The sequence below is a fragment of the Sturnus vulgaris genome, chromosome 8, assembly GCF_052056855.1.
Source record: "Sturnus vulgaris isolate bStuVul1 chromosome 8, bStuVul1.hap1, whole genome shotgun sequence".
NCBI classification, from domain to species: Eukaryota; Metazoa; Chordata; class Aves; order Passeriformes; family Sturnidae; genus Sturnus; species Sturnus vulgaris.
Genome location: NC_142250.1, coordinates 37430778 through 37450169, shown reverse-complemented (window position 1 = coordinate 37450169; position 19392 = coordinate 37430778). Strand labels below are relative to the sequence as shown.

At 47.3% G+C, this 19392-nt stretch overlaps 1 protein-coding gene across 1 annotated transcript in view; it reads left to right on the top strand.

The window, feature by feature from the left end:
• TCERG1L (transcription elongation regulator 1 like) overlaps positions 1-14334 on the top strand; it is a 43595-nt gene extending 29261 nt beyond the window's left edge. The window contains exons 6-13 of the mRNA XM_088169471.1: positions 437-531; positions 1918-2006; positions 2335-2489; positions 5670-5739; positions 7365-7491; positions 10566-10655; positions 11898-12016; positions 13473-14334. Of these exons, the coding sequence (XP_088025597.1) occupies positions 437-531; positions 1918-2006; positions 2335-2489; positions 5670-5739; positions 7365-7491; positions 10566-10655; positions 11898-12016; positions 13473-13629 (902 nt within the window). The 3' untranslated portion in view covers positions 13630-14334. The remainder of the gene's footprint in view (positions 1-436; positions 532-1917; positions 2007-2334; positions 2490-5669; positions 5740-7364; positions 7492-10565; positions 10656-11897; positions 12017-13472) is intronic.
• Positions 14335-19392: the final 5058 nt, after the last annotated feature.

Here is a 19392-nt window from a genome sequence, read left to right as displayed (position 1 = left end):
TATCAGAGCTCAATTCTAAAGTACAAAAGTGGTGTCAGTCCTTACACATCATTTACACAAATCGTTTTATTTATTCACATCAATGGTTTTATTTGTTTTATCTGGAAATACAAGCAATGTTCTGCTATGTTTTTGTTATGTCTGGAGCTAAGTTACTGGACTTTAAACTCGGCTTGGACTTTAAACTCGGCTTTAGGGCTTTTTATCCCTTAAAGTATATTCCCACTTACTTAAAACTAAAGCTTACACTTCTATTTTAAGTCTGTGTGGTTCAATATATTTTAATTTCTCTGAAGGCTTTAGTTCAACCCCTGCATTGTTTTCTCTCTCTGAGGGACTCAGGTTTCTGTTTCACACACCCTGACAGGTTTTCTGCAGCACTTTTGGCTTGCTGTGTTTGTTTATCCCACATTAAAAAGCTCCTTTCCCCTCGCAGATCGTGGCAAGGACCCGAGCAGAGGCTCCTGCCCCCCGACGCTGATCCTGCACACCGAGAGGAAGAGTGTCCCCACGGGCAGTGACAGGGACAAGGTCTGCACAGACCCGGGCCAGGGGCAGCCTCGGGATCCCTCCCTGCAGCGGGTTTGAAATGGATTTCATTTCTCCTGGAGCTGTGCAGGAGCTCTGGCATTGGCACAGGATCGGGGGGACACTCGTGGTTTGCTCCCCGTGGAATCCCAAAGAACTTTGGGATTGAAGGGGTCCCAAATCCCCCCCAGAGCCACCCCAGCCATGGCAGGGACACCTCCCACTGTCCCAATGTCCAACCTGGCCTTGGGCACTGCCAGGGATCCAGGGGCAGCCACAGCAAATCTGGGAATTCCATCCCCACCCTGCCAGGGAACAATTCCTGCCCAAAATCCCATCCAGCCCTGTCCTCTGGCAGTGGGGAAGCACCCCAAGGGTAATTAAAGACTTTTTTTTTTCTCATGTCTCCCATTAAATTGATGCTCTGGGGCCCAAGCTGGGGAATGGAAGCCATTCCCTGTGTCCTGTCCCTCCATCCCTTGTCCCCAGTCCCTCTCCAGGCTCTGCCAGGGGCTCTGAGCTCTCCCTGGATCCTTCTCCTCTCCAGGTGAGCTCCCCCAGGTGTCCCAGCCTGGCTCCAGGGCAGACTCCAGCTCTGGGATCATTTGGTGCCTCCTCCAGGCTCCCTCCAGCCCCTCTGAACATTTTTTTTTGGCTGTGTGGTGGGGACAGAGGGACAGCCTGGGGACAATCGGTCTGTGCAGAGCTGCTGGCAGGGGCAGTGCTGGCACAGGGCACCCCTGGGCTCATTCCTGTCGTGGCTGGTGCCACCCTCGGGGTTTGCCCTCATCCCACCCCCACGGGAGCTCTCGGTGTGGCCAGAAGGTGGTGGCTGATTTTCCACTCACGCTGCTCTCCGTGGGGAGGCATTGCAGGAACAGAGGACTTTGGAACAGCTAATGAATGTGATTAAGCAGAAGCCACTTGATTGTTTACTTTATGCCTGACTTACACATTTTTAAACTACTGTCTGTGTGACCCCACGATTGGTGCCTTTATTTTGTCCTCACACTTTGCAGGAAATGTGATTGGTCACAGTCCAGTGCTTCACCACCCACCTTTATTTGAGTTCTTGCCAACTTGCTATTCTCTTTTCCAGTTTCTTTTTCCCCAATTTTGCACAATTTATGTTTCAGTAGCCCTGACAAATTCCAGAGTGTTTGACAAGAATACCCAAAAATGGCTTGGCTGGTGCACCTGGTATAAACTGTGACCTAGGCTGTTCTACAGAGGCATTTTTATAATTCCAATTCATAATTCCCATTCACCTGTGCTGTTCCATGCTTTATGGGTGTCCCTAAAGCCTCTCCTGGAATTCTGGGGTGGTTTGACACCAGGACAGCTCTGTGCACCTGCTTTATTTGCTGTCCCCCCTCTGTGTCTCTCCAGGATCCCTCCTTCAAGCTCCTGAGCGAGGCTGATGGTGCTGCCAAGGGGAACAAGCCCGTGGCATCCACCCCAGTGCCAGGATCCCCGTGGTGAGCAGCTGCCAGGACCCTTCCCCAATGCCATCCCTTCCCCAAAGTGCTTTCCTGGGCTGGATCCCCGTGGTGTGGAGCTGCCAGGACCTTTCCCAATCCCATCCCCTACCCAAAGCGTTTTCCTGGGCTTGGGACTGTTCCTGCCCATCCCCACAGTGCTGGGGGAGAACAGAGCTTCCCACAGTCCCACAACTCTTCCATTGTATTCCTGGTCTCTGGCCGGGCTGGGGTCCCTGTGGTGTCCCTGGGCTGTCCCTGGGCTGTCACCCAGGGCGCAGTCCTGGTCTCTGGCCGGGCTCTAAGGCAGGTTTGTCGCTTGGAGCAGGTGTGTGGTCTGGACTGGAGATGACCGCGTGTTCTTCTTCAACCCCACCATGCAGCTGTCAGTGTGGGAGCGGCCGCTGGACCTGCGGCACCGCGGGGACATCAAGCGGCTGCTCGAGGACCCCCCGCACAAACGCAAACTGGAGGCGGCAGCAAGTAACCAAAGCTGGCATTGTCCCCTGTCCCTAAAGCCCAGCAGCCCCCGGGAGATGGAGCTGGGAGAGCTGGGATGTACTGGGTGTGCTGGGAGAGCTGGGTGTTCTGGTTGTGGTGTGCTGGGATGTACTGGGAGTGCTGGGATGTACTGGGAGTGCTGGGAGTGCTGGCTGGATGTTTGAGACCTGGGATTACAGTGGGGAGATTCCCAGTGAAGGGAGAATCGATGTTTGCTGTAAAATCCTTGTTTTGGTTGGAATGCTGAGCTGGAGGATTGAGCCCCCAGGGGGTTCCTGACACTGAATTCAGGATTCAGCCAGGAGGATTCTGGCAGGGAATTCAGGATTCAGCCAGGAGGATTCTGGCAGTGAATTCAGGGTTCAACCAGGAGGATTCTGGCAGGGAATTCAGGGTTCAACCAGGAGGATTCTGGCAGTGAATTCAGGATTCAGTCAGGAGGATTCTGGCAGGGAATTCAGGGTCCAACCAGGAGGATTCTGGCAGGGAATTCAGGATTCAGCCAGGAGGATTGTGGCAGTGAATTCAGGGTCCAACCAGGAGGATTGTGGCAGTGAATTCAGGGTCCAACCAGGAGGATTCTGGCAGTGAATTCAGGGTTCAACCAGGAGGATTGTGGCAGGGATTCCCAGAGGAGATGAAGCTTTGATGGGTGCAGTCCCTGTCAGGAGGCACAGGGTGTTTTGTTGGCTGTCGTTAGGAATCCATCAGCTGCTCCCAGAGCACACCCTGCACGGCCAGGGATCAGCAGCAGGGAATCTCCAGTGGGCACGGAGAGATCCCCAGCCTTTACTGGGAGTGTGTCCCTTGCTGGGACAGCCATGGCAGTCACTGAACTGCTCCTGGCTGGAATTGGTGAATGTTGTGGTTTTGGTGTGAAGGAAGGGTCACCATCCTTCAGCTGCTGCTTGTTCCTCACTGGGGAGGGAGGAGAGTGGAGAGGGAAAGAAGTGAAATTTCTGTGGTTGTTCCCAGGGCTGTGTTTTGTACCTGAATTGAGGTGGGGGCACTGCCAGGACCTGCCCCGTGTCCCCAGGCCAGCAGGGATGGGCACGGGCTTTGATCCAGGGGGACAGCTGCCAGTGAACCCCTGCCAACCCCAATTAACCACTGCAACCCCTAATTAACCACTGCAGACCCCAAAGAACCACTGCAAACCCCTAATTAATCACTGCAAACCCTAATTACCCACTGCAAACCCCAAAGACCGTGCAGCCCCGTGCCTGCAGGGAGATAAAATGAGCCATTATCAGCTTTTCTGTGAGCAGAAAAGCAGCTCCAAGGAGGCTTCTCTGCCTGTGCTCTCCTGTAATTCCATTTTTCTCTCGGAATTTCCATAGCTGGTGCTTGGATTTGTATTTCTGTGTCATTTGAAGAACTTTAGCTGTAGTGGGTGTAATTCCTGCAAAGCCTCTCTGCTGAAATTCATTCTTCAGGGGGAAAACAGAGCTTTTTTTTTTTTTTTTTTTGTACATGGTGTATTGAGAGCTCAGTGAATTCCTGCCAAGGGATGGCCAAAGACAAAGCTGAGGGTCGTTCTTCATGGTCTTTATCATTGTTCCTGCTCTGTAATTAATTAACAGAAAAGACTCGAGTCAGGGCTCATAGGTGCCACTTCAAAAATCTATTTTTTTTTCCTCAGTTCCATCCTTTTCATTTGTTATCTCTACCACAAAGATTTGATTCATGCTGCTGGTTTTTTATGGCCATGACTTTCATTGTTATTAAATAGTCTTAATCTTCCCTGCTGTAATTGGGCCTTGTGGCTGCTTAGGGTTGGAGCAGCTAATAATTAGTATAGATTAGCTCTGAGGTGAAGGGGATTATTTGTTACCTCTTCTCTGAGCTTGTAATCTCCAGTAAATAAATAACACAAACGAGCTGAGTGTTCCCAACAATGCTTCCCACCTTTATTTAACTGAGTGGCTGCTGCTGAGTTTTAATTAGAGGTTTTTCAAATCAAACATCTTAAAAATAAAGAAGATGTCGAGTGAAGCTGTCCACGGGATGCTCTGGGTTGTCTCTGCTGAAGGATGGAGTGGTTTTTAAATTCGGGCATAAATGAAGAATTGCTCATTTCTCAATTGCTCCTCCTCCTCCTCCTGGTTTGTCCCAGGAGGTTGATGTGGCTCTTCCCTGATGGGTTCCACCCCCATGGGGTTGGAGAGGAGGGGCAGCTCCTGTTTATTTATTTTCTGTTTAATTGATCTGCTGTGATCTCATCCTGTAGCTGCCCAAGGGCCTGTCTGGGTGCTCAGGCTCTGGAAGTTTTTCCGGCTAATTAATAGAAAATGGAGATTATGGAATCATCAAATCATGGAAGGGTTGGGTTGAAGGGACCCCAAATCCCACCCAGTGCCATGGCAGGGACACCTTCCCCTGTCCCAGCTGCTCCAGTCCTGGCCCTGGGCACGGTTGGTAGAATTCCTCCTGAAAAGCAATCATTTCCTGAATCCCCCCAGATCTTTTGGACCCTTTGGCACTCAGACAAGTCTGAAGCCATCCCTGGGAAGAGCCCAGGAGCATTTCCCAGACAGCCCATGTGCAGGGATGTCACTTCTGCTGTCCTTGGGGCTTCTGGTGACAACTGCAGCTGGTGGAGGGGAAGAGAAAACATTTGAGAATTCAGGTTTTGCTCCCTTGTCTGTGACTGAAAATCCAAGCTCTGAGTCCCCCCAGGAGCCGTGTCCAGCCCAGGGCTGGGCTGAGCTGGCCTTGGAGCTGCTCTGGAGGTTGTGGGATCTCCCCAACCCTGCAGCAATTCCTGGGAGAGAACCCCAAGGTTGGCTGATCCCAAGAGGGGAAATGGGAAAAGCTCTGGTGGGAATTTCCTCCAGAAATGATTCTGCAGGAATGTCCTGAGTTAAATTTTGAAGGGAAGGGAGGATCAGGTGAAACAATCATAAGATTTAAAGCAATCATGTCATGAATGAAAAATGAGGAATTTTGCTGGCTGGAAATGGTCACTTCATTGCTGTCACTTCCATTTGGATGAAGGCAATTCTGAGGATTTTAGAAAATATTTTTTATTTTAAAAACCCTCTGTGGGGGTGAAAGCCAGGAAATACCTGAGCAGCAGAGACAAGGGAAGAGAAGTCACTTTGAGGAATTTGTGTTCCCATTTCTCTCGTTCAAATCTGATCAATATTTACTTCTTTTCAGCAGACAAATGTGTGAGCTCTTGTCCAGGGGATGAAAATGATGATCTGAGCATCAAAACAAAGAGAAATAAGTAAGTTCTAATGTTTACTTCTCTGTATTTAATGGTGGGAAGGGTCGGTGTGGTAGTTTGTAAAGGTTTTTTGAAATTTTTATTTGTTAAGATTTGGGTAATAACTTACTACCAACTGACTGAGTTGTTTCCTGTACATTTTCAATGTGAAAGAAAAAAAAGTGTGTAAGAGAAGGAAAAATAGTCTAAAGTTTTATCCTAAGGTTTTTTTTTTCCTTAAAGTTTCTAGTAATAAAATTTCTCTTTGTACCATTTAAAGTTAACCCTGTTTTACCTCCCTCCTAATCCTATCTCACAACATAAAAATTTCAAATTAGTGAACCAAAACCACTACATTAATTGGTGTTTCCCCCCAGTTTCGAGCTGAAACCAGGATATCCTGTGCAAAGAAGGTTAAATGCAGTTTTTATTCTTGTGAGTAAATGATGGGAGCCATTCCCCAGGTGTCCAGGATTCTCTGTAGCCTCTGTTCCCCATGGACATCACCCATTTGTGTCTGGGGAATTCTTCTTTTATGAAATGCTTCCAAACAAAGCTGCCAGGCTGTGAGTTATCTCAAAAAAAAAAAAAAAAAAAAAAAGTTTTCCCTGTCTGAAGTGCAGCGTTTTTTTCCTGCTCTCAGGTTTGCAGGCTCAGAACCAGCCCCGACTGCTGCTGGTACTGATCTTTGTTACCTTTATTACCTTTATTACCTTTATTACCTTTATTAATGCTTCACATTCTCCTGAAGTCAGGACTGAAAAAGCAATTCCGAGGTGTGCACACTTCCCAGATCCATGGCAGGGTCCTTCCCAGCGTGCAGGCACAGGGTTTGTGTGGATTCTTACAGATGTGCTGAACTGGATCCTTTATTGCAGTTCTTGGCATGGACAAAGATCCTTTAAGGTGGCCCCTCCTTGGTCACTTTGCTGTGCCTGGAATTTCGGTGTCAGATCCCTGTGCTGGCCCTGAGTGACTGTCCTGTCTCAGCAGGACCCCTGCAGGTGCCAGCAGCCCCAGGTCTGGTAGCCAGCTGCAGCTTTTTGGGAAATGCCCATCCCTGAGCAGCCAGTGGCTCCAGGCTGGGCAGCTCCTGGGGCATCCCAGGGAGGATGGAAAGGATGGAAAGGATGAAAAGGATGAAAAAAAAGATGGAGAGGATGGAGAGGGTGGGAAGGATGGGAAGGGATGGAAAGGATGAAAAAAAAATGGAGAGGATGGAAAGGATGAAAAGGATGGAATTAATGGAAAGGATGGAGTGGATAGAAAGGATGAAGAGGATGGAAAGGATGGAAAGGATGGAGAGGATGGAATGGATGAAAATGATGGAATGAATGGAAAGGATGAAAATGATGGAAAGGATGGAGAGAATGAAAAGGATGGAAAGGATGGAGAGAATGAAAAGGATGGAAAAGATGGAGAGGATGGAAAAGATGGAGAGGATGGAATGGATGGAGAGGATGGAGAGGATGGAGTGAATGGAATGAATGGAAAGGATGGAGAGGATGGAAAGGATGATGGAGAGGATGGAATGGTTGGAGATGATGGAATGGTTGGAGAGGATGAAGAGGATGGAATGCATGGAGAGGATGGAATCTCCTGCCCAGGTGGGCAGTGCTGACCTGTTGTCCCTGCTCCCTGTAAAGAACAGAGCAGTGCCAGGCTGCGGGCGCTGAGGAGGAGCAGGGAGGGGAGGAAGGCTCGGCCACGCGGATCTCGCCGCCCCTGGAGGAGAGGATCACCCACTTCAGGGACATGCTGCTGGAGAGGGGGGTGAGCAACAGCCCTGCCCGCCCCTGGAGCCCCTCCCTGCCTCTGGCTCTGTGTCCCTGAGCCTGCCCTTGGTGACACTGCCCGTGACATTTCCCCTCTGCCACCCTGGGGACCTGGGAGCCCTTTCCAGACAAATTCCCAGGGATATCCAGAGGCTCTTCCAGCAGGGTCAGGGGCTGTGGGCACAGCCATGCCAGGGCTCCACAGGAACCCCAGAGGACAAGGGACGTGTCCTGGGCAGCACCTCCCTGTCCTGGGGAGCTCCTGAGTGTCCCTCACCACAAACTCCAGGGATTCCAGCATGGGGAGCCAATTTCACTGCCTGGCCATCCAAAATCATGGAATCATGAATGGTTTGGGCTGGAAGGGACCTTAAATCAGGGCAGGGACACCTCCCACTGTCCCAATGTCCAACCTGGCCTTGGGCACTGCCAGGGATCCAGGGGCAGCCACAGCAAATCTGGGAATTCCATCCCCACCCTGCCAGGGAACAATTCCTGCCCAAAATCCCATCCATCCCCACCCTCGAGCAGCCATGACTGCTTATCCAAAGGATGTTCTGGAGATGGTTCCAGCTGTGCTGAGCTGCAGGAGCAGGGAATGCTCCGGGTTTGGGCTGGCTGGGGACAGGGAGGTGTAAAATGAGAAGTGGGTGCAGATTTTCTGCCTCCCCCCACATGCATCCCATCAAGGGAATGTCATCCCTGCAGGGAAATGCAGCCCAAGGTGGCTGTTGTCAGGCACTAAAGCCCATCAAATTTATCCCAGTAATCAGCAGGCTTTAAAGGGGGATAATTAGAGCTTCAGCAGCTCAGCAGTGAATTATCCCCACGCCAGAGCTGCTTTATTAATGCAGCTTGTTATTTATGCTGCAGAAATGCAGAAGGGCCATAAAGGAGCCCTGGGTGAAGACACTGCTGCAGATTGGAACTCGGGGGACACTAAGTCAATATTTGGAAGGATTAGGGGTGTTCTAGAACAGGAGTCTCAGGTGTTTCTGTGCAAGATTTGCTCCTCAAATTAAGAATTTTGGGAAATTCACTGTTTGGATTTGCTAATGGTTAAAAATGGGGAGAGAAGAGGTCGCTTTGGTTTTACTCTGAACATTTTTGAGCTGTCCAGCTCAGCAGCAGCTGCTTGGCATGGCTGAAGCACAGAGACCATTAATGCCATTTAAATCTGATTATTTGATGGCCATGCCCTGCCCTTCCCTCCTCAAGGAGTTGCTGGATGGAATCACAAGGAGCTCGAAGCAGATGGAGTTTGCCAGTGGAGTTTGCAGCTTCCTACAGAAATCGTGTCCACAGAAGAATATTTATTGTAACATTTTATAAAACAGAGGGGATTTTGGGGAGCTCCAAGACACAGGCACCCTTTATTCTGAAGTCTGGGGTGAGTTTTCATGTGTCAAAATGGAATCTGGATATTCTTCTGGAAGTTTCCACAAAATTCCAAAAGGAAGAGGAAAAATTCAGGTTCTTCCTGACTCCCTCTCCCACCCAGCATCAAAATATCCACGTTCTAGGCCAGCATTTCCAGGAGATGCTCTCAAGACTTCTGAAAGGATTCCACAGGATGTTTTTTTTCTCCTCAAGGTTTTCCCTTCTTAATCCCGGGGAGAGAGGGGGATTTGTGTGTGAAGTGTGACAGGAATGAAAGCAGAAATCCCAGGTTATTTTAGGTGACGTTTGCCAAACGTGCAATGCAATAATTGCTAAGCACGAAAGCATCAGCTGCAATGATCACGTGGTGAATTAGTCGAGCTTAATTAGCTTTGAGCTCAGAGTGGGCTTTGTGCTGGGATGGAGGCTGGTGTCCAGGAGGGTGGGAAAGACACCAGGAAAAGAGAATTCCTGGAGCTGGAACCCCCAGAGATCAGAACAGGGGGCACAGGGAGGGGAGCTCGGGCTGTGGGAAGGGGATCTTGGGGGGACATGGCCTTAAATCCCCAAAGTCTGCCTGAACTTGGGATTTCTCAATGGCCTCAGATCCCAAAGTCAGCCTGAACTTTGGATTTTCCAATCTCAAACTTCTCAGAGAGGAAAACGAGTCCACTTAAAACCACTTTGCTTCATCAGAGCTTTCCTGCTGGAGTGTTAATTACTGTTTAATTATACTTCACATCCTTGGTTTTTTTTAGTGAATTCACTCTTTTGTAATTAGTTGGAGTGATTAGAATATTTTATTTCCTTCAGATTTTTCTGTTGTCAACGAATTCCCAGGGATTGTTGTAGAAGCTTCTGAAACAGTGGGAATTGTCCCTGCCCAGGCAGGGATGGACCTGGGTGGTCTTTGAGGTCCCTTCCAAGCCAAAGTCTCCAAGATTCCAAGATTCCATGAGGCTGGAGCAGCCCTGCAGGGTGTGACATTCCCATGCAGGATGTGACATTCCCATTACATACCCATGCAGGATGTGACATTCCCATGACATTCCCATGACATTCCCATGTAGGATGTGAAATTCCCATGCAGGATGTGACAATCCCATGCAGGATGTGACATTCCCATGACATTCCCATGCAAGGTGTGACAATCCCATTTAGAATGTGACATTCCCATGTGTGATCTGACATTCCCATGCAGGATGTGACATTCCCATGACATTCCCATGTGACATTTCCCATCCCAGTGGCTGTGCTTCCCTGAAGCTGTTCACTGCCACCTTTCCCTGTGTGCCTCAGCTGGGTGCCAATGCCAGCTCTGGAGTTGGAATTGTCCCTTCCATGGGGATTGGTGCCTGTTCTGCACTAACAGCCCCACAAAATGGCATTTCCTGGGCCATGGGGGGTGAGCATCTCCCATTTCACCCCCGGAGGGCTCTGGGATCTGACTGTGACACCAAAGCCCTGAGGAAACTCCTTTCCCTGCCTTGGTTTAGGCACACAATGAGGGAAATAAATCCCAAATGTTTGCAATAAAAATCCGCTCGCCGAGGAACAAATCGATCCTGATGGGGTAGGGGCAAGCAGATGAAAATTAAAATTCCCCTTCAGCTACCCCAGGAATCGTGCCCAGGGTTCCTCAGCTTCCTCCCCATGCCTGTGAAATGCCCTGCCCCTGGTCTGTGCCCCCAGGTGTCGGCGTTCTCCACCTGGGAGAAGGAGCTGCACAAGATCGTGTTCGACCCCCGCTACCTCCTGCTCAACCCCGAGGAGAGGAGGCAGGTGAGTGGCTGTGCTGGTTTGGGAGCAAAACCTGAGAGAGACTGCAAGTCAGAAATACAATTTAATAGGAAATAAAAAAATAAAATACATGCAATAGTACAAAAGAAAAGCAGTGTCAGAGTGAGAATCCAAGGTGCCCCCGTCAGTCAGTCAGGGTTGGTGCAGTCCCATTCCATGGTGGCTGCATCCTCCTGCAGTGACAGATGTGGTTCTGCTGGAGCAGGGCTCCTGCACAAGGTGCAGTTTTCCTCCAAAGCTGCAGGGATGATGTGCAAGGCTCTGGTTTTCCTCTGGGATCCAGTGGGAAAAGGCTGCTCTGCTGTTCCAAATCTCCCCTTTGATCTGGGTAGGAAATGCTCGGCTCCTGCCCTGGCTGGAGCATCTCCCAATGGGATGATGGAATTTGATCAGCCCTGCCCTGGGACTGCACGGCCATGAACAGGAGAGATCTCCTGGAGGGAGGATGGGCTGTGGGCAAGATAAAGAACACTGCCACAGCTGGGTGAACAGCTGGAACATGAACAGCAGAGATCCCCACAGAGATCGGGATCACTGCCACAGCTGGGTGAACAGCTGGAACATGAACAGCAGAGATCCCCACAGAGATCAGGATCACTGCCACAGCTGGGTGAACAGCTGGAACATGAACAGCAGAGATCCCCACAGAGATCGGGATCACTGCCACAGCTGGGTGAACAGCTGGAACATGAACAGCAGAGATCCCCACAGAGATCGGGATCACTGCCACAGCTGGGTGAACAGCTGGAACATGAACAGCAGAGATCCCCACAGAGATCAGGATCACTGCCACAGCTGGGTGAACAGCTGGTGATAGAATCCAGACTTTTGGACACATCTTTACATTGTAACCCAGCACAGTGACTCTGCCCCCAGCCAACACCTCCCAAACCAACCAGGATCCTGGAGCACGTGGGAGGATAAATCATGAAATCAGAATTTCCCTGTGGAGGCTTGTTGAGTTTTTAATAGGTTTGTGTTTTTGGAAGAGACAAGAGCAGTTGTTGGCTGCTGTAAAGTTGTTTATTGCAGGAATGCATCAGTGTGGAAGGCAAAGAGCTCAGAGGGTTCAAGTCTGTGCTGGAGATTTCTGCTGTAGAGTCTGAGCAGCAGCAGCTCCCTGGCTGCCCTGGGGTTACAGAAACCCCCCAAAGGCTCTGCCACTTGTCACTGACTTCTGGTCCTGTGTCCCTGTCCCTTGTCCTGTGTCCCTTCCTTGGGCAGATTTTCGAGCAGTTTGTCAAGACCCGGGTCAGGGAGGAGTACAAAGAGAAGAAGAACAAGTTGCTGTTGGCCAAGGAAGAATTCAAGAAGCTTCTGGAAGAATCCAAGTTATCCCCAAGGTGGGCATTGCCTTAGGAAGGGTTGGGAAGCTCGGCTTTGTCATTTAGGCTGAGCTTTTCAGCCCAGAATTCTTCATAGCAAGTGGAAGATCCCTGTTCCAATGGGCATTTCTTCCCTGATATTTCCCAGTATTTTATTGTATTCCTGGGAGAGGAAATATTCCATCCCTCCCTCTCTCTGTCCCTTCCCTCTTCCCTCTCACCCTCACAATATCCAATACTGTGCACAGCACATTTATTTTATATTCCTGTATATGCTGTGGTGATAGAACACACATTACTTATGGAAAATCAGTAGCACAATGTTCAGCCTCATCTACATTACACATGCAGGTGTAATTACTCAGAAATTGTATTTAGCCTGAGCGTTTGGTGGAAGAGAAATATAATTTCATGAAGTTCCTGTTAATGCCACGCCATTAAATTTGGAGAATGTGTCCCTGTCCATGGCAGGGGGTTGGAACAAGATGATCTGTGAGGTCTCTCCCAGCCCAAAGCCTTCTGTGACTCTACAATTCTGTGATTAAATTAAAATACAGGAGCAAGGCACAATTTCTGCTTTACTTTGTTTTTCAAGTGATGGCCCCAGACTCGAAGTGGCAGTGGCAGTGCTCAGGGCAGTGCTTCCTCATTTGTAAATTACATGCAAATAAAGGGGTTTCTATTATAAATATTGTTAAATTGCTGGAACAAAGAAATTACTGTTTTCTTCGATAAAATATGCAGATAATTATTCAGCACGACCTGTGTGGGCACACGGATCCAAACAGCATGTGGGCTGTAATAATTGTAATTACAAGAAATCTTTTACAGCAGAATTAGGAATGTTTTGGGCTGATGTCCCACCCAAACTCTGATATTCCCAGTCCCCAAGGGAAAAGCTGTGCTGGCCCAGAGGCCAGGAGCATTTCACCCCTGGAGGGCTCTGGGAGCTGACTGATTTAGGCACACAATGAGGGAAATAAATCCCAAATATTTGCAATAAAAAGCAAAGCATCACCTTGGGGAAAGGAGCTGGGCATGCAGCCTGAAAGGCAATGAAGGTGGAAAACCCTGCCAGGAGAGTGCTCACATTGGAAATACAAAATCTGCAGGAGCTTCAGTAAAAACTCCTGTCACAGCTCTGTGAACGTTGTGAGCGTGGTCCAGCAGCCTCCTGCCAACCTGCAATCCATTCCTCAATCCCAAAATTAATCCTTGCTCCTTGCAGCTGCTCCAGGTACCCAAAGCCCTGGTGTGGCCTCACATTCCTCAATCCCAAAATTAATCCTTGCTCCTTGCAGCTGCTCCAGGTTTCCAAAGCCCCGGTGTGGTCTCGCCTCCCTCCGTCCCAGATTTTCCATCCTGTTGCTGTCAGACATTCCCAGATTCCCTCGTTTTTGGTGTGGATGCAGGTGCAGGAACCTGGGGGTGCCTTGGCACAGCCCCAGCTTCCCAAAAATCTCCTTTTCCACAGGACAACCTTCAAGGAATTCGCGGAGAAGCACGGCCGGGACCAGCGCTTCCGCCTCGTGCAGAAGAAGAAGGACCAGGAGCATTTTTTCAATCAGTTCATCCTCATTCTCAAAAAGAGGGACAAGGAGAACAGGATAAGGCTACGGAAAATGAGATAAAAGCGGCAGTGAAGGCACAGTGGCTGCGGGAGGGGATCCCAAGGATGCTCGGGGTCCAGGAGTGGCAGATCCCGAGGGAAAATCTCCTCTGGAAGGAGCCCCTGGAGCAGCCAGTGCAGCTGGGGAGGCTCTTCTGCAGCAATGGGAAGGATCTTTCGTTCTCAAAGAATTAATGTTTCATATTGAAGCTCTCTTTTGTACAACATCCCGAGTTCGATGCATTTCTAATTGCCGTGATATGTCGATCCCTTAATTGTTTTAATTATGCAAAATTACTTGTAATATACACAAGTTACGACTCCAATGCAGATTTATAATTAAGCAGAAGCAGATGCCATCCAGAGCGATCTCAAGGCGTTTTCCATCATTCCGGGGAATTCTCTCAAGCAATCTTTTTGGCAACTCTGCATTTGCACCAAGTGTGGGGGGTCTGGTGGTGTGCAGGACCCGCTCCCGCTGCTCATCCGTCTCTGTCCAGTCCTCTGAGTAGTAGTGATCAGCTTTTAATCGTTAATCTTGGTGAAGAGTGTGACAATCTTGGCACATGTTCCATCCAGAACTTCCCGTGGGCCCCTGAGCCTTCCAACCCCAGTTCTGTGGTGAAGCCATCCCAGTCGGATTTGGGTTCTGTTCCTGTGCGTGAAGAGTCTGCATGAGATTTTTCTCATCATATTTGTATAAATAAATATTTAACTTTTGTAATTATGAAGCATTTCAAGCCTGTTTTCAGGGGTGAAACTTTTGGAGAGTTTGATGGGTTTTGGTTTTTTTTGCCAGAACTCAAGTGGAAAATGCTGTCAGGGTCAAGGGGGGGTTGTTGGGGTGGATCCTTGTGGGTCCCTTCCAGCTCTGGGATCCATGAAATAATGGGGAAAATACCCCAGGGCTGGTGATTTTTACTGGAGAGATGGGAAACCAGAGGGGGCTCCTGCCAGTCATGATTTGTGTGCAAATTCCAGTGGGATCCATCAGAAATCTGAGGATCTTGGGAACAAAAGAATCACTCTGGCTGCACACGTGGGATGTCGTGACTGGAGGATCATCAGGACATCTCTGCCTTTGTGCTGCTCCAAAGATGCTCTGATTGCATTTTTTTTTTTTTTCTCAGGAGACCTAAAATTTAAGTTATTTCTCCTTAAATCCACAGATTTCTGTTTGCTGGAGTGACGGGGATACTTCCTCCAGCTCACAGTCGTTTTTATTTAGGTGTGGGCTGGATATTTTCATAATCAAGGAGATCAAATCCTGCTGCCTTGGAAAAATGGACTGGGAATAATTCAGAGTGGCAGAACGAGGGGGAACATCTTCCCAGTGCCAGAGGGCAGGAAAAGTGGCAACAATGGGATTTGGGAAGGAATTCCTGGCTCTGGGGGTGGGGAGGGACAGGGAAAAGGGATTCTCCAGGTGTTGGCACCTGTCCCAGGCCACATCCAGGTGCTCTGAGTTTCCCATCAGCTGCTCCAGGTTTCCCCAGCTCTGAGGGATCTCCTGGCTGTGCTCCTGCTCAGGTAAGTGCCCTGGGGATTTTGGATAGCTGCATTATTTTTTATTTTTTAATTTTTTTTTCGGTTTTCAAGGTGGAGAAACATTCCAAGGAGTGGACTGGTGTTAATGGTTGTTAATGGTTTTGAGTGGTTTCAAATGGGTTTTGATGGTTTGGAATGTTTTTTATTGGTTTTGAATTGTTTTCAATGGTTTTGAATGGTTTTGAATTGTTTTGAATGGTTTTTAATAGTTTTGAATTGCTTTGAACAGTTTTCAATGGTTTTGAATAGTTTGTTATGGTTTTGAATATTGTTTCATGGTTTTGAATGGTTTTGAATTGTTTTGAACAGTTTTCAATGGTTTTGAAGTTTGTTATGGTTTTGAATATTGTTTCATGGTTTTGAATGGTTTTGAATTGTTTTTATTGGTTTTGAATAGTTTGTTATGGTTTTGAATGGTTTTGAATGTTGTTTAATATTTTTGAATGGTATTTATTGGTTTTGAATTGTCTTGAATGGTTTTTATTGATTTTGAATGGTTTTGAATGCTGTTTAATGGTTTTAAATGGTTTTTTTTTAATTATTTTTATTGGTTTTGAATGCTATTTAATGGTTTTTATTGGTTTTGAATGCTGTTTAGTGGTTTTTATTTGTTTTGAATCGTTTTGAATTGTTTTGAAAAGTTTTGAATAGTTTTTTTAATGGTTTTTGAATGATTTTGAATGGTTTTCAGTTCCACCAAGAGCCTTGAGAAGCTGAAACCTCCCCAGGTGCCCAGGCCAGGGCATGGGGGGCAGCTGCATTTGGAATTGTTGGATCAAATGAGGGGGAGGAGAAAAAACCCAGGGAATGCTCCAGATGGAGCTCAGGGTTTGCCTCCCCAAGGATGAGACCCTAAAAATTAGGAAAGCTGTAATTAAAATGTGAATTAAGGTGGAATGGGCTGCCAAGGGCTCGAGTTTGTTCATAAAATGCTGATAATGACTTTGCTTGGCTGATGGGAGGAACAATTTGTGTGCTGATATCCTTGGCTGGATTGTATTGGTGTGAACCCAGGATAAATAGGAGGAAAAATCAAAGGTGGTGATGCCACGTGGCTTTTCTTTATTTAAGAAAAAGGCAAAATCCTTAGGGAAGAAATCGTGCACAATGTGGAGAATAGGCAAAAAGTGATTTGGGGAGGTTTTGGTGAGTTTGGAATGGTTTTTTTTTTCTCTGCTTTTCAACCTCTCATCGAGGCTACAGATTTTTTTTTAGTGGTTGAGCAAGAGTTAAAGCCATTTTTTTCTCTTTTTGAAGTACTTTGTGACTGGTTTTTTTGGTTTTTTTTTTACTTCACTCTTCATATTTTGATTTCTTCTCTCGAGTTTACTTTGGTAAATATTGCTTTCATCCCATTCCCCTGGGAGCAGCTTTCCAATTGCTGTGATCATTGTTGGGAGAGCTAATCCCGAGCAGAAATGAAGTCAGAGAAATGAAAACAAATGGAGGCAAAGTTCCCAGGAGGCCCCGAATTTGCTCTTGTGGATTCTCAGTGAGATGCTCTGGGTTGGCTGCTGTGAAAATTCCCCCAATTTATTCTCCAGGTGTCAGTGCAATGTCCTGGCATTGGGTTTCCTTGGCAGTGACTCTGGGAATTCACTTTTCTGGGACCTTGCTCACCTTGAGGTTGTTGTGTTTAAAACCTCCACACTGGGAAGGGAAACTGGGACAAACTGGGATTGCAGAAATGATGTTTTTCCTTGGAAAGGGGATGGAGTTTTCCCCTTTTTGTGGTTGTTCAGGCCCAGAAAAAACTCTTGTGAGAGTTTTTCCAGTCCAGCTTTCTCAGGCTCAGCCTGGGATTTTTCCCAAAGCTAACCTCCTTTCTCTAATGTAAATATAAGAATTAATAATAAAGATCAGACACCTGCCAGACACGTGTCTAGGTCGACTTTCTCTGCACCAATCAGCTTTTTTGTGTTTTTTTGGGGCTGCAAAATGCTCTCCTTTTTACAATAAACTCATCTCTTTCCTATCACGACAGGGACCATGTAGCTGTGCCTTATTTCCACCACCCCAAAGGGTTAAATCCCCTAACCCACACCTACACCCTTTCTGCAGACACCTGGAGCTGCCCTGGAGCTTTTCAGCAGTTCCAGAAGTTCGTGGTTACTGCACTGGAGAGAGAGAGAAAAAGAGCCAGCAAAGACAGCAACACACACGGGCGTCTTTAGGGAAAAAAAAATAACTTTATTGAACGGACAGCCTGTATTTAAAGCGTGTTATGGAGAGCTAAGACAGGGCAGGAGCTCATTGGATAATTGGGAAAAACATTTATGAGAATAGACTAGAACCTTAGAATGTGTCCCACAGAAAAACACCAGGTGTTCATTTTTATTGTGAATTTCGTATTGTTTTGACTGGATTTCGTTCTGTTTTGACTAAATTATTACCCCGGGAGAATTTCTCCCCAGCTGAAGCTAAAATCCAGCTTATCAGCCTGGGAATGGAGCTGAACATTTTCCAGGCTGTAATTTTCTGTGTGTCCACAGAAGTTCCTCTCAGACACTGAACTGGGTTGCCCTGTCTGGATGCTTCCCGTTTGTCAGAATTGCTCTGAATTGAATTTTTTTTCTCCTCCTTTCCTATGAGGAGCCTACAAAAAAAAACCCTACAACTGCTTTTTGATCTGTTGTATTTCCTTATCCAGGCTCAGCAGGGTTTGGCTTTGGGGGAGAATCGAGGATTTATTTTTTTTGTTCTTTATTTTTTTACACTCAGAGAGTTGATCCTGCCCTCTCATCTTCACTGCAGACCACAACCCCATCCTTTTCCTTCTCCTTCTTTAATATAAATGAATACTTTGCCAATATTTAACTCCATTTCAAGATCATTTTCAAGAAAAATCATTGAATGGTCTGGCTTGGAAGGGACCTTAAAAATCATCTCCTTCCCCCCAGTGCCTTCTGTGGCTGATCATTTTGCAGTTAGCTGCTGATAAAAATGAAGGGGTTGATTTAAAAAAGGCAAAGAAATCTTTGCCAGTTCACTGAACTTTCTCTGATCACTCCTTTCTCGGCTTGGTATTTATTTAGAGAGGAAAAAAAAAACAAAACCTGTCTTTGTGAATTCTCCTGCTCTTTTAAAGTGCACATCTCAGGCAGCTTTTCAGGGGCACTGGAGTCTCCAGTTCTTCTGGGAATTTCCTGAGCTGGAATTGGAAAATTCCCAAATGAATTTTTCCACGTTTACCTGTTGGAATCAATTTGGCCATCATTGGTTTTTGAAGCAATGACACCAAAAATTCCCAAATTAATCTAAAATTAATCCGAAATTAATCCAAATTCCCAGCTTTGCTGTGGCTGCCCCTGGATCCCTGGCAGTGCCCAAGGCCAGGTTGGACATTGGGACAGTGGGAGGTGTCCCTGCCATGGCTGGGGTGGCTCTGGGGGGGATTTGGGGTCCCTCCAACCCAAACCAGTCAATTCTTCGATCTTAGATTCTTTACCCCACGAAACCAAATATATTTTATCTATTTCTCCTTTTTCTCCTTCGAAGAGCAAAGCCTTTCCCTGGAATCACAGCAAAGCTGCTTGGAACAGGCAGTGCCTGCAAAACAAGAACATATTTAACTTTAAAGAGCATTTTTAATAAAGACTTCTCCATCTGAGGGGGCTGTGATTGTAGGCTGAGACTTTCAAGGCCCGTGTTTTGTTTGTATTAAAAATAATTTTTCCCCTCAGATGCGATGTTTTCCCTCCTAAAAGAATAAAATATTGATTTAATAATTCAGACACAGTCAGCTGGAGGTTGATGTGTCTGGGTCTTCTGCACTGATCTCCTTACAAATTGTTTTTATGATTTTATTGTGAACCAAAAGCTGCTCCTGTATTCTCCAAAATGCCCAGGGTAGCTGGGATGTTACAAAGGCAGGGAAAATTCTCTTCTGCAGAGCTGGAGGTGATGCCCAGAGTGGAGGGAAACAGCTCTGGGTGGCTTTGGGGGAGTGCCCGTCCCTGGGGGGGTGACAGGGCTGTGGGTGGCACTTGGGGACACACACGGGGCAGAGATAAAGGAATAAAAGAGGGATTTATTAAAAGCCCTTCCAAGGATTCACCCTGGGAATAAAAAAAAAGGGAATTTTTGGGAATAAATAAAGGGAATTTCTGGGAATAAATAAATAAAGGGAATTTCTGGGAATGAATAAAGGGAATTTCTAGGAATAAATAAATAAAGGGAATTTCTGGCAATGAATAAATAAAGGGAATTACTGGGAATAAATAAATAAAGGGAATTT